This window comes from Tachypleus tridentatus, chromosome 6 (assembly GCF_004210375.1).
Source record: "Tachypleus tridentatus isolate NWPU-2018 chromosome 6, ASM421037v1, whole genome shotgun sequence".
In the NCBI taxonomy this organism is placed as follows: domain Eukaryota; kingdom Metazoa; phylum Arthropoda; class Merostomata; order Xiphosura; family Limulidae; genus Tachypleus; species Tachypleus tridentatus.
Window position 1 is genome coordinate 140865005 of NC_134830.1, and position 18367 is coordinate 140883371.

Genomic DNA, 18367 nt, shown 5'->3' on the forward strand with positions numbered 1-18367 from the left:
AGGCACTGGAGCTGTTCACATAGCCATACTTGTCTTCCTCTTGGGTCTGAAGTGGACAAAATGCCTAACTCTTCATCAGGAAACAAAAAATGATGTGTGCATTATAAAACATAATAATCAGCACAAACCTACCACATTTATGAACAGATTAAACACTGTTACCATGGTAAGTGTAGTTTAATTCTCACAGCAAAAGAGTTGGAAATTTGTGAGAAGTTGAGTATTACTGTTTAGTTTTCATACAATAGTAATTCAACAGTATAGGTACTGTACAGAAATTGTTTGGTAGAAAGTAAGTTAATGTGGCACATAATTATTAAATAATAATAAAGAACGTTTATTATATACCTTGTGTGGCTCCCACAAAAGATGTTAATATGTTGTACTGGTTTTTAGGGACAGGGAGAATCGAACATTCCATCAGGCGAACAGCGTAGAAGGTATACAAAATGGAGAGGTAGGGGAGAGAACCCGAGAATGGGATCATAGAGAAAGATCTCGTTCTCCCATCCATCATCAGAAAGAGCCCAGTGTCTTAGAAAACACAGAATTGAGAGTTAAACCCCCCAAGCCTCAAGCAGATTTAAGATGCACTCCTAGTGCACCAACATCCACTTCACTTCCAGGGGTCTCAGACCACAGTAGAATACGCTCTATAGAGTCAGTGAAATCTGATAAATTTATGATGAAATCCATAGTCTCCTCACTGTCGCATCCTCAACCAATAGAATGTGTTGGTATAACAAATTGTGAATCAAATCAGTTACTGTCTTCTGTTGCAAGTACTACTGGGAATCACAGAGACACTTTTGATTTTACACTGCCACAAGATTCAGATAGGGAAGATGTTTTGCAGAGGTATAGTGCCCTTAATTCTGTGATGTTCCACAACAGATTTAGAGATTTCTCATCTTCCAGTGGCCACTTACTGCAGGACCATGCCAAAGTTGCCCCTCCTCCACTACGACCCAGCCAATCTTGTTTTTCTTCTTCAGGCCTTCCCTCCTCAGCCAGTAAACAAGGAACGTATTGTCCTAGTACTACTTTTCTGAACAATATACCACCTGGCAGAAATAAAATAGACTTTCCTGCTAATTATGTGAGTGCAGTTCCGCCCCCTCTCATTCCCTGTTCAAATGCTCCATCTACTACCAGTTCTCTGCACCATCACAGTCAAGGTGCATCCCTGCAGGTAAGCTCCAAGTTGGGACTAAACTCCATTAAACCTTTGTTTAATAAAGAGAAACAAACTCTAACTCCATATTTCACAACAATCAGCTCACAACCCAGATAACACATATTGAAAATCTAGGATATTACCTCTCCACATTATGATTGTAATTAGTGATACAGTGCTGTTCTTTCAACACCGATATCTTTCCTTGCACATATCATGGCAATTTCCCTACCTCTAGCATATTCTTTCCTCAACTGCAGTTAAATGATTTCCTATACATAGATCTCTTCCAACCATACAACTTTTATTTCATCACTGTTTGATATTTATTATTTGTGTGTCAGCACTTGGTTTGCCCACTATCAAAGAGTGCATCTCCACTGTGTCAAGGGTACCCACAATCTCCCTACATTATCATCCTCTTTAGAGACTGAAATTTCTATTTTGCTACTTCTGGGGCAGATGCGGTAGACAACTTATTTATAAGTGAACAAGGTGGATATGGAAACATTTCTATTTAGTGTACAGACCAAATAAAAGCCTTGCAAATTGAAATTTTGGAAGTCATCAATTACTCCTAGAGAACTAGCTGTTATCCAGAAATGTATAAATCAAGCCAAGTGGATAGCTTTTTTAAAATACCTTTTAATGACACAGATTTCACATTACATCTAATTTTAAAAGAAACCTGTTGAATCCTCTGTCACAGAACACATCAAAAAACAACCATGCTTAAGAAATGTGAATGGTCATTTGCTTCATCAGCATTTTAAGAGAAAGTTGGACAATGGTTGCTCTGCTGCTAATTTTCATCACAGCATTGAAATGCTTTTAAAATACTTATTACCTGGAGAATAAGGGTCTTTTTTCAACATCCACTAGAAATTCTGAGAAAATAATTTTAAAGATTCTTTCCTGAGTGAACCCTGCATCCATCAGTTTAACTTTAATGTCTCTTCTAAATAAGAGGGTAGTTTTGTGTGTGTTTTTAAAGGGATATTCTATTAACCATTTTAGTTTAAGAGTATGGGGTAGCTACTTTGCAAGAAAATAAATTTAGGAAAGTTCTACCACAAGCTGGATGACAAACATTGAATCAGCTGTTACATTGTTAGGAAAGAAACAAAAATCATTCCTGCACTTTTTTCTTAGACTCACATTCTACAGTGGATTCTACTACTCTATCTCTTATAGAAACTAAAACATTATAAATTATACACAGTTTAATATTTATAATTTTACAAAGAATTTTAGTCTCCTATTATTTCATTTGGTAAAGCTAGCCAACAGCATAGAAAAAACTCCATTACTGTCAGCACAATAGTTGGACCCTCCCAACTTCAATTTTGGGAGATCATGACCGCTTGGTTGGTATCTATGCCTCAAATAACATGTGATGGGTGTACTGCTGGGGTGTGACTCGTACCTCCACGATTTGTCGTCCTATATTTCAATCAAATTAATTGTTAATTAAGTTATGCAAGGTTTTCAAATCCTTCGTCGTGAATTACAAGTATCTGATACTCAGATATGGAGTTAATGTTTATTTGCAAGCCTGGCCATTCTAAAAGATTTTTCAGTAGAAAATAGCAGAATAAAAATTACAACTGAACAAACAACAGACTGCACAACTCTCTTGAGTAAAACATTCTAAAGTTTGTACCATCACACACAAGATGTTGAAACAACCAATTTATAATTGCTAAACCTACAATCTTAGGACCACTTACTGAATTCTGGACTATTGATTTTAAAATATACCTAAAAAGCAAGGAAGCTACAATTTCATCTCTAAGGAGACATTGAATAGTGTACTATAGAATTATATATAAATCTAAAGATATTTATATTTATAATTTTCCTTCATACACATAATTATGGAATGGAGAAAACCACAGCAACTTATTAGGGCAAATTAGTTTCACTTTGAGCATTATGATAACAATTATAAGTTTCATGGTTATAATAAACCCATAACATCTATTTTGTGCCTACCTCAAACTGGGAAACAGCAGATGACCATTAAATATTGCTCTTGAAAACACAAGACCAATGAACATGCTTACAATTAAATTACAAACTTTTAAGTTTGACAAACAGTTTCTTCACAAGAACCAGATTGTGTTAAAATTATCTATTTTGAACAAAGAAATTATAAAGGAAAATATTATTTCTTCAGAGAGAGAATTCAACTGGTTTCATGTTTTGTACAAGAAAACAGAATACAATTTATTTTACACATATCTTAGTTCAAAGGTTTTATGACTGCTTTCAAAAATATAGACATTTTATTTACACAAAACTAGAAAAAACAAGATATTTTTAACTTCTATAGGGCAGCCTGTAGCAAATTATATTAAAGGTTTCACATCTAAACTTTAGGAATGCACACAATCACTTGCTGAGATTTCTAAGTCTCAACTGGGATCTGTTAGTAAGGCTACAGTGTTAAAAATGAATAGTCACAGAGACTTGTAAATAAATCAAAATAATGTCATACACACATACCAGTTTTCATTTCTTAACTTAAGGTATACAGAACTTCTGAAGTGTAGAGTTAAACAACATGTACAGTCAACCTTGTCACATATGTATATCACTTTTTGTTATTCATAGCCATATTTAATCCTAGGTTATACTCATTTATTCTTAAACTGATATTGGTTATGTCTCAAAACTAAAAAAATGTCATCAGTGTACGTACATAACATTAAAATGAGCATAAAACAGAGTCTATTATTATTTTTTGTGACCCAAGTCAATAGGAAACAACGTGCAGATCCCACCTGAAGTAACAGATATCTTAGGATCACAGCCAACATTTATTACATAATATATGAAACACTGACACATCTTCCTCTAGTGGCTAGCATGTGCAACTACAGAAGAATAAAAGCTTTCTTAAAACAAGCATACTATACTGAGAAATCTTCAACCAATCAAATACTGTAAAACAGGGTGACTAGAGACAGAAGGTTTTAAGCCGAAACATGGCATATACACTGAAGATGGCCTAACTGTAATTCAGTTAGATCTCAGATAATTAGAGGATCCACACATTTACCTTTATCGACTGACCCTAATCACCCCATTATTGGTAGATAAAAGATGAACATTAAAAACGAATAAAGCCATGTATGTTAGAAAACGTGTCTCATCTTACATATTTAGCAAGAATAAAGACATCTACCAGGAATCAAAGGTATTGATTGAGGTTAACTTTATGATACAAACATCCAATATAGTAAAAAAACAACAGTAAACTGTATTATCTGTGAACATTACACTGGGCTTCAATGAAACTAAGTTAATATCACACAAACACCATGATAATAAAACCAATAGTTTCATTTGAAATAATAGTTAACGTGGATTACATCTCTGTATTACCATTGTAAATAATGTTAAACCAATGTTACTTTAAAAGCTCACATTAAGGGTTTGTTTGCTGTCTTTGAGTTCAAAATTTTACTTTTAAGAAAAAAGTAACAGAACTGATATTTATGGATATTATCAAAGTGGAAGAATGTGTCCTTGCTCAAGGGCTGAGTATGTTTGTATCTTTTCAGGGTATTAAAATCTTAATCCAAAGCCTTGCATAAAAATTCATGGGTACGTTTTGGCTAGCACTTTAACAGTTTGAAACAATAAAATGAGAAAATTTCAAAACTTAAGCATACAAATAATCCTTTGGTTCTTTAGAACACCAGTATTCACCCTTACTTTATCATAAAGATAACACAAATATTACCCAGTATACTTATAAAAACAAAAAAACTTGCAGCCTACACTGTTTATTACTAACCTTCCTACTACAGTCAATCTAATCTGTGTGTTTCTGTGGGTTTTGCAGACATAATAATAAGCTATTTTGTTTTCATGATACAAGTTACTCATACATAAACATGGCCTATTTATTATCAATCAGAGTTTGAATCTGGTGCACCAACTCTCGAGCCACTTTTAGTACAGCTTTCGCATCATGTCTTTCTGCCATTTCTGTAATAAATAAAAAACTACTGAATTAACAAAGTCAAGCAAAAGAGAACCTAATACCATAAGCCTTCACTGAAACCTACAACGACTTGACCAAACTGAAACCTAAAGCACTAAACTGAATTAACAGAAACCAACAGTAATTGAAGAGGACATTACTTCTCTGTGTAGTTTGAGCTCAACAAATTTTCATAATTACAAACCTGTAACATTACCTACAACTATATACAGATAAACTTTCAGTAAATAATGTTACTGAAAAATTGTACTTGGACATGCAACAAAACTTACCATTAAAAAACTTAATAATATCTGTGAAGTCCATGTTATTCTCCAAGATGATATCTCTGTAATATTCTACCATGGCCAGTGCAATGAAGAGGACAAAATGACTTGAAGCAATGTGCTTGGCAGCCCATATGGTCTCCCACACACTGAAGATGTCATCATAAAGCAGTTCTACAAGACACCAAGTCAAATTAAGTTCTCTACTTGTGAATATTTAGTTTTGTATTGCCTACTACCAAATAAAAGTTGATAAACTGTCATTGAGATAATAATCAAGAAAACACATTTCACAAAATAAAAAAGGAACTTTAAAAAAAAATGTATTCCTTTATTCTTAGACAGCTTATTCATGACATTTAATGTATGATTCCATAAATGAAAATTAAGAAAAACTAATCTCATAAGAAAGCAAAATCTGTCATTGAAAAATTAGATAAACAATATTGGAATAAATTAATAATGTGTCATTACAAATTAGGTAAACTATACTGGAGTAACATGGTTGGTTGATTTGGTGTTTTATGGTACAAAACAACTAGGCTATCTGTGGCAAACATCCAAAATTCATAAAAAGAAATTAAGTAAAAAAAACAACAACAAATAGCATTAAAACCAATTTTTACATCTCATTTACAGCAGTAACAGAAACACTAGAGTAATACAAGTTGTAAAGGGCATTACTATAATCATCATAACTCTGCAGGAAGACTAACAGGTAAGTTCAAAAACCACCATCAGTCACCTGAAATTGGCCTTTCCAGTCCTAGTTCTGAGTATTTTGACATTACAGCAATTTTCTAATTTCAAATTAAACTAAGCAGACTTTGATTCTTAAAAGGGAATCACATTAAAAAAGGTATAATGTATAAATTAAAAACTTAAATAGCATAAAAACGATTAATAGCCTTTAAAACATTAAAACATTTCCAAGGTGGACAGTGTCACCATCACCAATAACACTGTCTAATGCTATGGACAAACATTGGGACTGAACATGTTTAAAATGGTGCCAAAAACAATGACAAGACAGTAAAATATGGCTATTGTGACCTGAGTGGTACACAGACTATACACTGTTCCAGATAAAAGAAAACTGTGAGTTAAAAAACTGTGATCAATGCATAGTCTAGTTAGAAAAACTTCCTCTTTCCGATCCTTATGGAAGCAAGAAGGCTAAAGTCCAATATAGAGTTTTATTTGGAAAAGCATGTTTTCACATTCCTCACTTCAAGTTGACTGCCAACTGGCACAGAGTGGAGCCTTGAATACAGGACCATAGTCCATGTATGGAACAGGCACAGCAGTGATAGTGCCAGAGCAGATAGATTTAGCTGTGGTATGAGCAAGCTCATTCTTGGAAATACCAACTTGGCCCAGTATCCAAAAAACTGGATAGAAGTAGATGTTAAAGAGAAGTGGGCCAGTCGGTTTTGAATATCAGTGAGAACTAACCTGAAGCAATTCCAGAATCAGTAGAGAACTAAGCGAGTTAGTATAAATAGTGCAGTTTGAGTACTGCTCAGCTTCTACATGATCCAGGGCATGAGAAATGGAGTACAGTTCAGCAGTGAACACAGAAGCTGTAAAGGGGATTCTGCATGCAACCAGCAAACCACAACAAACGACAGCATAGCCCACACAGCTACCTGATTTTGAACCATCTGTATAAATAGGAATGGAAGGATGGTTCAAAAGATGTTCAGCAAATAACAGACAGTATCGGGTGTGTCTGCTTGGGGACTGTAAAAAGCCATGGTGGGATGAGCTGACCAGTGGATAAAGCAATGTTATCCTAGAACAGACCCAATTCATCCAACTGCACCTGGATATGAAGGCCAAAAGGAGCAATAGCAGATCGTCTGTTCTGAAAAAGCATGGCCCACCAAGGAAGGAAAACTCAACCCCAGGTGAGATGCTTTGGTAAGGAATAAAATTTCAAAGCATACATTAAAGACAGTTGCAAACAGCAGAGGTGTAGAGAAGGTTTAGGAGACTCTGTGTGTATGTTCTGAACTGGAGAAGTGCAAAATGCTCCAGTGCAGAGCCGATATCCTTGATGATGAATGGGTCCAGCATTTTTAAGGCTGAGATCCTGACAGAGCCATAGACCAGTGACCCACAGTTGAGTTTCGATGGAATAAGAGTTCGATATATCTGTAGCATAGAACATCAATTTGCTCCCAAAGTGGTGGAAGAGAGGAGATGGAGAATGTTCAATGCTCTTGTACATTTGACCTGTAGCTGCTTGATATGTGGTATAAAGGTCAGCTTATGGTCAAAGATAAGCCCCAAGAACTTTGTTTCAGGGACTACAGGCAGCACAACTTCACTGATATGGAGTTCAGGATCAGGGTGAATACCCCGTTGGAGGCACAAGTGCATGAAAATGGGTTTAGAGAGAGAGAGAGGTTAAAGCCGTTTGCTGTGGCCCATTTCAGTAAATGATCGAGAGCAGTCTGTAGCTGCTGCTCAATATACCCCATGTTCGACGACTGACATGAGATGTGAAAGTCGTCAGCATAGATCCGTTTGCATCAGTAAGAGGGAGTTGTTCATTAATCTTTATACTTAAAAGTGTGACAGTCAGAACACAGCCCTGAGGGACTCCATGTTGCTGTAGAAAACAACAGGAAAGTGTTGAACCCACACATTCTTGAAATCTCCTGTCCATTAAAATATTTTCAACAGAAATAGGCAAATGGTCACATAACCTATGTATATGGAGGCCAAAATGCCATACTTCCATGTTGCATCCTAAGCCTTCTCTGATTTGACACTTCAAATCAAATCAGATGTTCCATGGTGGAGTGCTGTTATCGGAACCCACGCTGGGTGAGCGAGAGTATATTGTTTGATTCAAGAAACCAAACAAGACAACCATTAACCATTCTCTCTCAGGTCTTACAGATACAATTCGTCAAAGCAACTGGATGATAGTTTGAAGAAGTCTTGGAATCCTTACCAGGCTTAGAGAAAAGTAGGACAATAACGTGGCACCAGACATCAGGAAAAACATTCTCTTGCTAGATCAAGTTAAAAACAATCAGAAGCATAGCAAGAGAAGCAGGAGATAGATGGTGCAGCATTTCATAGTGTACATCATCAGGTCCAACTGATGTACTGCCAGACTGATGAAGGGCCAGTTTGAGTTCCATCACTGTAAAGGGATGATTATAGTCATAGAGACAATCAGCTTGAAAGGAAAGAGGTAGTTGCTCTGCCCGAGTCTATGGCTAAGAAGGTGGAGGATGAAGCAGAAGTGCTGGATACCCAGCCAAAGCTTTCACCTAGAGTATCTGCAATGCTATGAGTATCAGCTACTTCCTGGCCATATGAGAGCAAGATCGAGAGAGGGACAGAATTACGTTGCTCACTGACCTTTCAAATCTTGTTCCATATGACTTTAGGACTGGTGGCAGAAAATATACTGGTTGTGTACTTAATCCAAGGTTTCTTCTGGCTTTGACGTCTTACCTACTAAACACGTGCATGGGCCTGCTGGAAACCTACACGGTGCGAGTGTGTGGGCTGCCTACGCAAAGTATCCTAAGCCCATTTTTGAGCCTTCTGTGCCATGTGGCAGGAATGATTCCACCATGGATGAGGATATCATGGAAAACGTGTCGAGGTTTGGGGAATACATTGAGCAGCTGCCTGTATAATACAGTCAGTTACTACTGCCACACAGTCGTTTAATGATGGCTTACAGATGATGGCAGGATCAAGTTCTGTGAGAGCAGTGAAAGAGGGCCAGTTGGCTTGATCCAGCTTCTACCAGGGCAAGTGGGTCTGTTGGCATCGATCACAGCCAGTCTCTCTCTCAAACTTGTAGGAAAATGATCACTGCCTTGTGGATTATTGTTAATCCTCCATGAAAAGTGGGAGAATAATGAAGGGGAACAAACTGAGAGATCAATAGCAGTAAAGGACTGACTGGGTGCATGAAAATAAGAACTGTTCTTGAAAAGAGAAAGGTTGTGATCTGAGAGCATACACTGAATGGAGCGACCCTTTCCATCAATATAAGCCCTTCCCCAGCAGGGATGATGCCTATTAAAGTCCCCCAGGATTAAAAAGGGAGATGGCAACTGTTCACTGAAAGCATCAAGGTCTGATTTATCATAGGTCTCTCCAGGTGACAGGTAGAGAGAACTAACAGTGATGGTACAATGCAAGGAAACACAGATTGCTATGGCCTTCAAGTGTGTGTAGAGTGGCCACATGCTGATGAACTAACAGTGCCACCTTTCATGCACTTGTTTATTACACAGCCTGTCATTTCTGTACAAAGAAAAACCACTGAAAGGTGACTGTATTGGCAGGTTTCAGAAGTGTTTCCTGTAAGGAAAGACATACAAGGATGTTAGGAAGCAATCAGTGTTTTGATGCCATCCAGATTAAAACTTAAACCTCGACAGTTCCACTGTATCAAGGTGGCTAGTTTTATTTTTGTGTAGGCAAATTAGGCGGAGAACCCTTCTGTTTATGAACACATCTTTTTCTTTACTGTCTTTAATTGAGGGAAGTCTATATACTTCCATGGATCATGCCCTGGATTGATTGGGCAGGTATTTGCTGTTGGAAGAGGATTCTAGTGACCGAGGATGTGAACGAATGATCGTTTTGCATCTTCGAGTGGGAGAATAAGATGTGTCCAAGGAAATGCCTATACCTGGAACCAAAGGAAGTGGGTCTTGGGATTTGCTGAAATGTATGTTAGGGACAGAAATGGGTGTTGAAGTTGATTCATCAACTTTCTTAACCATGGAGGTCAAAAGAATTTTCTTTTGGTTTGAGAACTATTCTTGTGGAGGCATAGAGAGATCCATCTACTCTCCGACAGTAGCAGTGGAACAAAGTGCAACAGCATGTCCAAGATGAAGAGTGGTGGACAGGATGAGTAATGTTATGAATCATTTTCAAATGCTGCACATCTTTTTCTTCCAACCATTTAGGGCAAGAATGAAAGTAGAATGGGTGAGAGCCATTGCAATTGATGCAATGAAGGTCTGTTTCACACTCATAGGCATTGTGGTCTTTGTCACCTGAATGAACACGTCAAGCAACTACAACATGATGTCTTCAAGTGACCAAACTGCTGACACTGGAAACATCTGAGAGGATTTGGAATGTATGGCCGTACCCTGCAATTAAGATAATCTGCCTTGATGGTGGCAAGTGTACATGGTGATGTAAATATCAGATGAAGACATTGGTTGGCATCATAATTCCATCTTTGCAAATGGAGATACACCTTACTGCAGAAACTCTTTGGGTGGAGAAACCAGCAAGTATCTCTGACTCGGGAATGTTCTTCAAATCCCTCTCAATAATAACTCATTATGAATTCAAAGTAGCATGAGGTGTAACCTCAATAGGTATATCCCCAATCACCTTTGAATGCAAGAGGAGTTCACTTTTTTGAGATGTGGATGTTTTCACCAATATGCCACCAGAGCAAAGCTTCTTTACTGACTTTGGACAGCCAGAAAATCCCTCTAGACCCTTCTGAATGAAAAAGGGAGACATCTGTCCTAAAGGTTTATCTGAAAATAAGGGACAACAGATGCTACAGATGTTGAATCTTCAAAATGTGGTCGTTTACCTGTGGACTGTTTTTTCACTATTTTAAGTTTTTATTTGGAGGATTCCTCATAAAAGGAATATTTTGGTGACCACTGACCCCACCCATCATGGAGCCCTGTGAGGGGATGCACTACAATGCCAAACAAGAACACTGCAGCAATGTCCAGGTTTTGTGAGCACTATACCCAAACACCAGCATCAGATACAGTGTCCACAACACCAATTGAGAACATCTAACAATGGTATGTGGTTGACCCTAACCCAAGTGGGCTGCCCGTCTACAGGAATTCAAAGCCAAAGCAGTGTGTTAGGGTTAAGCCCTTCAACCACCAGAATCCTCTCCTTCCCTTCATGGGTCACCACACACAGCAAACACATGGGTGGATGTTTAGATTCCAGAGGAGGTAAACTGAAAAAACAGAACCATCCCTGGGAGGTTCCCCTCACCACATACAGGAGATTAACACAACAGTGTGTTGTCCTAAATTAGGTAAACTATGCTGGATTAACACAGCAATGTCAAATTGTGCCGTTACATATTAGGTAAACTATACTACATTAACACAGTAGTGGGCCATTATAATTAAGTAAACTATGCTGAATTAACACAGCAGTGTGCCATTATAATTAAGTAAACTATGCTGAATTAACACAGCAGTGTGCCATTATAAATTAGGTAAACTATGCTGGATTAACACAGCAGTGTGTCATTATAAATTAGGTAAACTATGCTGGATTAACACAGCAGTGTGTCATTATAAATTAGGTAAACTATATTATATTAACACAACAGTGTCAAATTGTATTTTTATAAATTAGGTAAGCTGTATTGGATTAACATAGCATCATGTTATAAATGAAAAACTGTATTGCAATAAAATAATGTGTCAAATTGTGTCATAAAATTAGGTAAATATATAATGTATTAACATTGTAGTGTGTTAAAATGTGTTGAAACAACAAGAGTGGGCAATTTTGAATTGTTAAAAATCAAATAAATTTTAAACAGTTAGGCAGTGTATAAATTATGCAATATTTTGTGTTAACCCTTTAGTAATCTTAACAGACCGTAAGAAACCCAAGAACTTTTGAGAGGTTTACATTCAGAAGTATTGAATCTTAATATGGTAATTCACTTCATTTTTTAACCAGAGAGATTTCTTACTGTCATTATTTTACAAAAACCAAGGATATAAAGCAGACCAAATTCTATTATTCTTTAACATAGACTGTTCTGACATAATTACCTCTTTTGAAGTCCAGCAGAAACCATCGATAACAGAAATAAAAATGAGTATAATCACCATTCTTATGCATCAGTTCAAACATTTCTCCATCAAGTATCTGGAATAAAAGTTTTAGTTCATGTAATGACAAGACATTATCTCAGTTTCTGAAAGTCCTAAAGTACCAAGTATGATATTAACACTACTTACATAAACTAAAAAAACACAGCTGAATAGAATGGTATTTCTGTTAGTATTAACGTTAATTCATAAATTAAATAGGATAATAAGTAATATGATATATTACAATAGTTATCTAGGAACACATTGATCTTTTAAATTAAATGTACAATACCTAAGAAAGAAGTTATACCAGAGTCTATTATATGTATAAGATCTTACTAACTGTTTTGTTATAGGCTCAGTATATTATACATTCAAACACATTAAGTATAAATACTAACTTTTCAATCAGTACATACATATTCACAAAAGTAGGTAGACATTAAGTAAATATTGCAGAATTTTACTACACAAAAAAATCATATTTTTTAATGAAGTATTGCTACTAAAGATTTGTTTTGAAAACACTGAATCTGTTTCATTACTGAGTATGACATAATTTTCATGTTATGATTAAAAAAACAAACTTATTTGTCCCAAAACTCTCAAACATTATTTGAATAATATATAAAACCTCCTAAATACATTTCAAATATTTAGTGATGATGCAAAAACCCACTTGTAGAGTAAAATATATGTAAAAACAGCTGGTTTGGGCTGAGAACATTTTTGATTTCCTTCTTCCTGTTCACATGTGAAGTTAATTTTGGGATGTATAGAGTTAACGTGATTGAAAAAATTAAATGTGTGTTCTGTAGATGTGAATCCCGCAATAGTGTCTTCTATTAATGTAGAAGACCAATAATGTCCACATATGAATCGTTTAATTACAATCTTGGTAAATACATAGCATGGGCATTCTCCAAATATATAACATCAGCCAGCTCATTCATCAAAGACTCTTTTAATTTCAAGTCTAATCTTAATCAACTTGATCATAAAGCCTTAATGGCCAGTTTCAATGTTATATCCCTCTTTACAGAAGTCCCAACCATAGAAGACTGCAAGATAGCCTTGGAATTCTATATCCAAGATCCTAACCCATCAACAGACATTCCCAGCAACCAACTAGCAATCCTCATAGAATTCAACATGATGAAGACAAACTTCATGTTCAACAACCACAACTATATACAAATAAATGTCCTAAGCATGGGCAACCCAGTATCACCAGTTCTAGCCAATATTTTTATGACACAGGTTGAAACACAAGCAAATAACACAGCATTACATCCACCACTATACTGGTACAGATATGTAGATGACACTGTTGTGGGGTTTAGATCTACAGAACACACTTAATTTTTTCAATCACATTAACTCTATACATCCCAACATTAACTTCACATGTGAACAGGAAGAAAGCAATCAAATATCATTTCTTAACCTCAAAAATACAAGAACCGATACACTATTTAAAACAGAAATCCACCAAAAAATCACCCATACTGGACTATACATTCCTTGGGACTCAGCACATGAAACAAAACAAAAACTCAACATACTATGAAACCAAATAAACACAGCCATAAAACTATGCTTGCTAGATAAAATTAATGATGAATTAGACAAAATAAAACAATACTTCATCAACATCAATAAATTTCCTCCAAAACCGTAGAAAACATTATATGCACACACCTAGACAAAAAGCAAAATCAACCAACAAAAGTAAATATATTTCACGAATCAAAAAATCACAAAACCATATACTGCTGCATACCATATATTCCTGACATCAGCAGACAAATAACCAACATTTGGCAAAAAACTAGTAGCAAAATATGACATTCCAGTTAATACCAAATTTATTTAAAAACCAGGCACAAAACTGAGGTCTATACTATGTAAAAACTACACTGACAAACACCACACCAACATTATTTATAAAATACAATGTGATAACTGCCACAACTTCTATATTGGAGAAACAAGTAGAAAAATGGAAACCAGATTCAAAGAACACAAAAAGTCACCACATGTTTTCGAACACTGCAAATCAAATAAACACAACATAACCATACAAAACACCCAAATACTAAATAAAGAAACAAACAAACAAATGCAAAATTAAAAAAGCCTTACTTATACAATAATTCAAGCTCAAAATAAGCCAATACAAAGGAACACCTTTATACCTATATTAAAAATAATATAATAAATAATATAAAATTATATATTCAAACATCTAAGCACGCCCTCTACATTCCTACACTCAGTTACACAACCCCCTTCAAACATGTGGTCAGCTATCGGCCAGTTACCTCTTTCTTTCTTTGCAAACTGATGATGACTGCAGAAGGTCGAAACGTTGTTCGCTCCTCTTCATAAAAAATTTTCTCAACCCAAACCAGCCGTTTTACATATATATTTCAAATATTTGTTTTCACTAAGACTATATTTTCTGGGGTCTAAATTTGGCCCACTTCATAACCACCATAAAAAACATAAGGAAATGAATATAAATTATGCTTTTTTTCCCCCCATTCTGGAATGACTGTTCAAGAACACAAATGTTTAGACTAATTAGCTTAAATCTCATAGCATTTATACATATTTTTATTCAGTTGACCTTCCAGTCATGCCTAGATAACATTACAGAACTTTTGTTGATGAAGCACACACACACATATTCATGTTTCTGTATTCAATAATATAAAACTGACCTTCAGTCTTTATAAAGTGACCTGTCTTGGCTGTGCTTTATTGGACTAGTATTTTGTAAAATACATTCACATATCAATTATTATACATTATATATGTGTATAGATTATAACTGTTTAGAAATGAGTTATTAAATTTATTTTTCTTAAAATACAGAACAATACATGAAGTAAAGCAAACAATTATTCCTTCTAGTTATGTCCTTCATACTTGGTTGTCACTTGATGTAGGTTGCTAAGCCTTTTAAAACTTCGCAGCACTTGGAAGATATGAAAAAGTATTTTTAGGTTTTTGTACACACACACATACACACATTTTAATAACCAAGAACATCATACATTACTATACAAGTACTACTGAATTCCACTATAATTTATCAAGTTTAGTAACTAAGCTGTATTTAGGTCTAAAAAATAAGTAAGTTTGAGCAGATTAAAGACACAACCTACCTCCCTGAAACCTTGGTTTGAAAGAGGAGGAGGCCTTCAAACACATTAAAATGGCCAAGAAAACCACTGTGGGGATAATTTAAACTATCAATTGGTCATTCACAAGTCATTTATTGAAGTAACTGTATACAAGGGCACATTTCTAACATGGAAGGAGGTGAATAGAGCTACTGTTTGATATAATGCACAAGCCATATCTCAGCAAAATAAAAATAGATAAGATTCTTATTTTGTTATTCTAGCTTGTCAGTATTGATAGTATTACTAGTACTATCTATTTTAGTATTTTATCTATATTTATTATCCATATTAGTACTATATTGCTACTGATAGTACAACTATTACTGCTACTACTGGGATTAGTAACAACACTACATAAATGAAGACATAGTATTAAGTAGTTCCATTACTACTGGGATTAGTATCAACTACCTGGATAAGAGATCTCATGTTGGCAAAGTGTGCATCCATGGCTCCACCATGAGGAAAGTTTGCAGCCATTCTCTTCATGAGTTCACAGAAACAGCTATATGTCAATACTTCTGTTGACAAAATTAAAACAGTTTTAGTTTCACAGAAAATTATTTCATTAATGACATGTTTCAAAGGAGCAATACAAAGTAAAACCAGTAAAATTCACAGGTGATTGTAATACATAACATTTATTCAACACTTTATTCCAAACATTTGATGCTTTCTCTCAGTCACTTAAATAGAGATGTTATGAACAGGTTATGAGTAGCAACATTCTCAGCTCTTAGTTACAGCATCACATTAATAGTAATAATAAACGTTTGTAATAATAGTAACAATATTATAATTTTATTCTAACATACATAGCAACTTACCATCATCAAAGATTACTAACAAAGGTGCAACTAAATCACACATCCCTTGGACATAGCCAACATCTAAGTGTTCCCATACATAGCTACAGTAGAAAATATCTGGTTAACAAACCACCATAATATAAAACAAACTTAATATACATTGATTATTTTAATATCAGTTATGCACATCGAACAAAAACAATACACTGACAGACTGCTTCCCTAAAAACAAATTAAAGTTTTAAAAATGTAAGAAATATATCGGACGGATCAGTCTTTGCTAAAACTAAGTTAATGTTCTTCTTTAGAATATTAAACTAATCTTCATTTCACACAGTTAAAACCTTTAGAAAGAACTACTTTGTTATTAGTTTCCATTAGAGAAAAGTATCTTTAATATGTAATAGATGTTTTACTTAAACATAAAATACTTAGTTTAAATAAACTAACATTAGTCACAATAAACAGTTGACTTAAGTTCAGTTACAGATAAAAACTAATAATTAACTGAAAATTAACATGTTTATATATTTCATCCTCTTGTTTAAGATGATTCTTGATTTTCTCTTTGTAAACACACTAAATCACTCACGTGCACATCACATTTCTGAGCTTTTCCAAGTTCTCAACCCTAAAATACCAGTAATTACGGTCACATCTTTGGACATCTTTTTCAATTCTGTGGAGATTTAGGGAGAACTGGTCTAAAAGCTCCATCTGGAGGGAAAAATTAACTTAAGATAGTATTTTTATGTACTAGTGAATATAAAGTTGAATATACCAGGTCTCAAAAGAAGTGTTTAACACTGTTCAAATAACAAGAAGAGATTAAAAAAGTGGTTGACCAATGAGGTGTACTTTTACTTTGACCTGGTGATACGTTTTTATGTGTCTTACTCCAGACTTAAGACACTAATTAACAATCACATGGATTTAAAAACTAAGATGTTATGACAGTACTTACTGAGTAGACACCACCACTGGAAGATGCTGGAGAAATACAACTCGACCTAGAGTCTGCTGATAGCTGGCTGTCTCCATCTCCATAATCGCCAGGTAAAAGTTCATCTTTTGTGATTTCCTCATTATCTTCTGTCTCATTATCATCATCGTTTTCATCCTTCTGTTCGCCACCATTGATGTCCACTGAGGGATTTGTAACAATAATACTTTGGCTCTGACTGTCAACTATAAAAGGAGAAAAGAAAAATGCCTTATTTTCTGTAATATTTATCAGAACCCAATTACTCTTTGTGAGAAAGTTCATAACATCAGGGTAGTGTATAAAGTCGACAGCCATTAGAAATGAGCTAGTTGCTGTAGCAAACACAACCGTCTTTGTAAAGTCCAATGGCAATTTCGCAAGAGTGAAAACAAAAAGAAAATGATAAAAACTGATCTTTATCAAAATCTAAAGTAAATGGCTTTATACAAGTGAAGCCTTTACGTGGTTTTTTATATTTACCATCAGTAGATTACATAAGTAGGCCTAAGGTATAGAAACTCTGATCATGGCAGAAATAGCTGAATCAGGAAAACATCATAGTAAATTTAACTGTCAATAAGAAAATCTAAATTATGGTGGGAAAGTAGTGCTTATAATCTGTACTTAGCAACATAGAAAGTGAGTGTGTGAAGAATTATGGGCAAATTACACATCCTTTGCAAACTGTAATCACTAAGAGATTCTTAATCAAAAGCTTTGTAGACAGCACGAATTTTCATAAACAAAGAAATGTTTTCAATATTTAAGTTTTAATGGTAATAGTACTTCTTTAAATACAGGATTTCTAGAACCATAAAAATGAATTTTAATAAAAAACACCAAAATCTACATGTTCACTTGTAATAGGCCTAACATTAGTTAAGCCTTATTAAATATGGCCAATATTCAATAAAAAGAGACAAATGTACCTCAATTTCTGAATTATTTTGGTTTAGTTTAGTCAGGTCTAAACTTTATTTTATTGTATTACCTAACACTAGTCCTTTTTAAAAAAGTTTGATAAGCTTTAACATATTGTGCTA

General features: G+C 34.9%; 2 protein-coding genes across 21 annotated transcripts in view; one reads left to right on the forward strand and one right to left on the reverse strand.

Annotated features, from left to right (window-relative positions):
• The window catches only part of LOC143253859 (uncharacterized), a 123276-nt gene extending 121544 nt beyond the window's left edge, over positions 1–1732 (forward strand). For all 4 annotated transcript variants that reach the window (XR_013029871.1, XR_013029873.1, XR_013029874.1 and 1 more), the window contains one exon: positions 397–1732. The gene's annotated coding sequence lies outside the window, so the exon portion shown is untranslated. The remainder of the gene's footprint in view (positions 1–396) is intronic.
• Positions 1733–1802: 70 nt separating this feature from the next.
• LOC143253858 (small G protein signaling modulator 1-like) overlaps positions 1803–18367 on the reverse strand; it is a 62342-nt gene continuing 45777 nt past the window's right edge. For 14 of the 17 annotated variants that reach the window (XM_076508313.1, XM_076508311.1, XM_076508317.1 and 11 more), the window contains 7 exons: positions 17304–17527; positions 16932–17056; positions 16358–16440; positions 15942–16051; positions 12295–12391; positions 5465–5632; positions 1803–5176 (listed from right to left, as the gene is read on the reverse strand). In XM_076508313.1, the coding sequence (XP_076364428.1) occupies positions 5088–5176; positions 5465–5632; positions 12295–12391; positions 15942–16051; positions 16358–16440; positions 16932–17056; positions 17304–17527 (896 nt within the window). In that variant the 3' untranslated portion in view covers positions 1803–5087. Of the gene's footprint in view, positions 5177–5464; positions 5633–12294; positions 12392–15941; positions 16052–16357; positions 16441–16931; positions 17057–17303; positions 17528–18367 lie in introns of those variants that run through there. The other 3 variants (XM_076508309.1, XR_013029870.1, XM_076508324.1) reach the window with 3 other exon arrangements.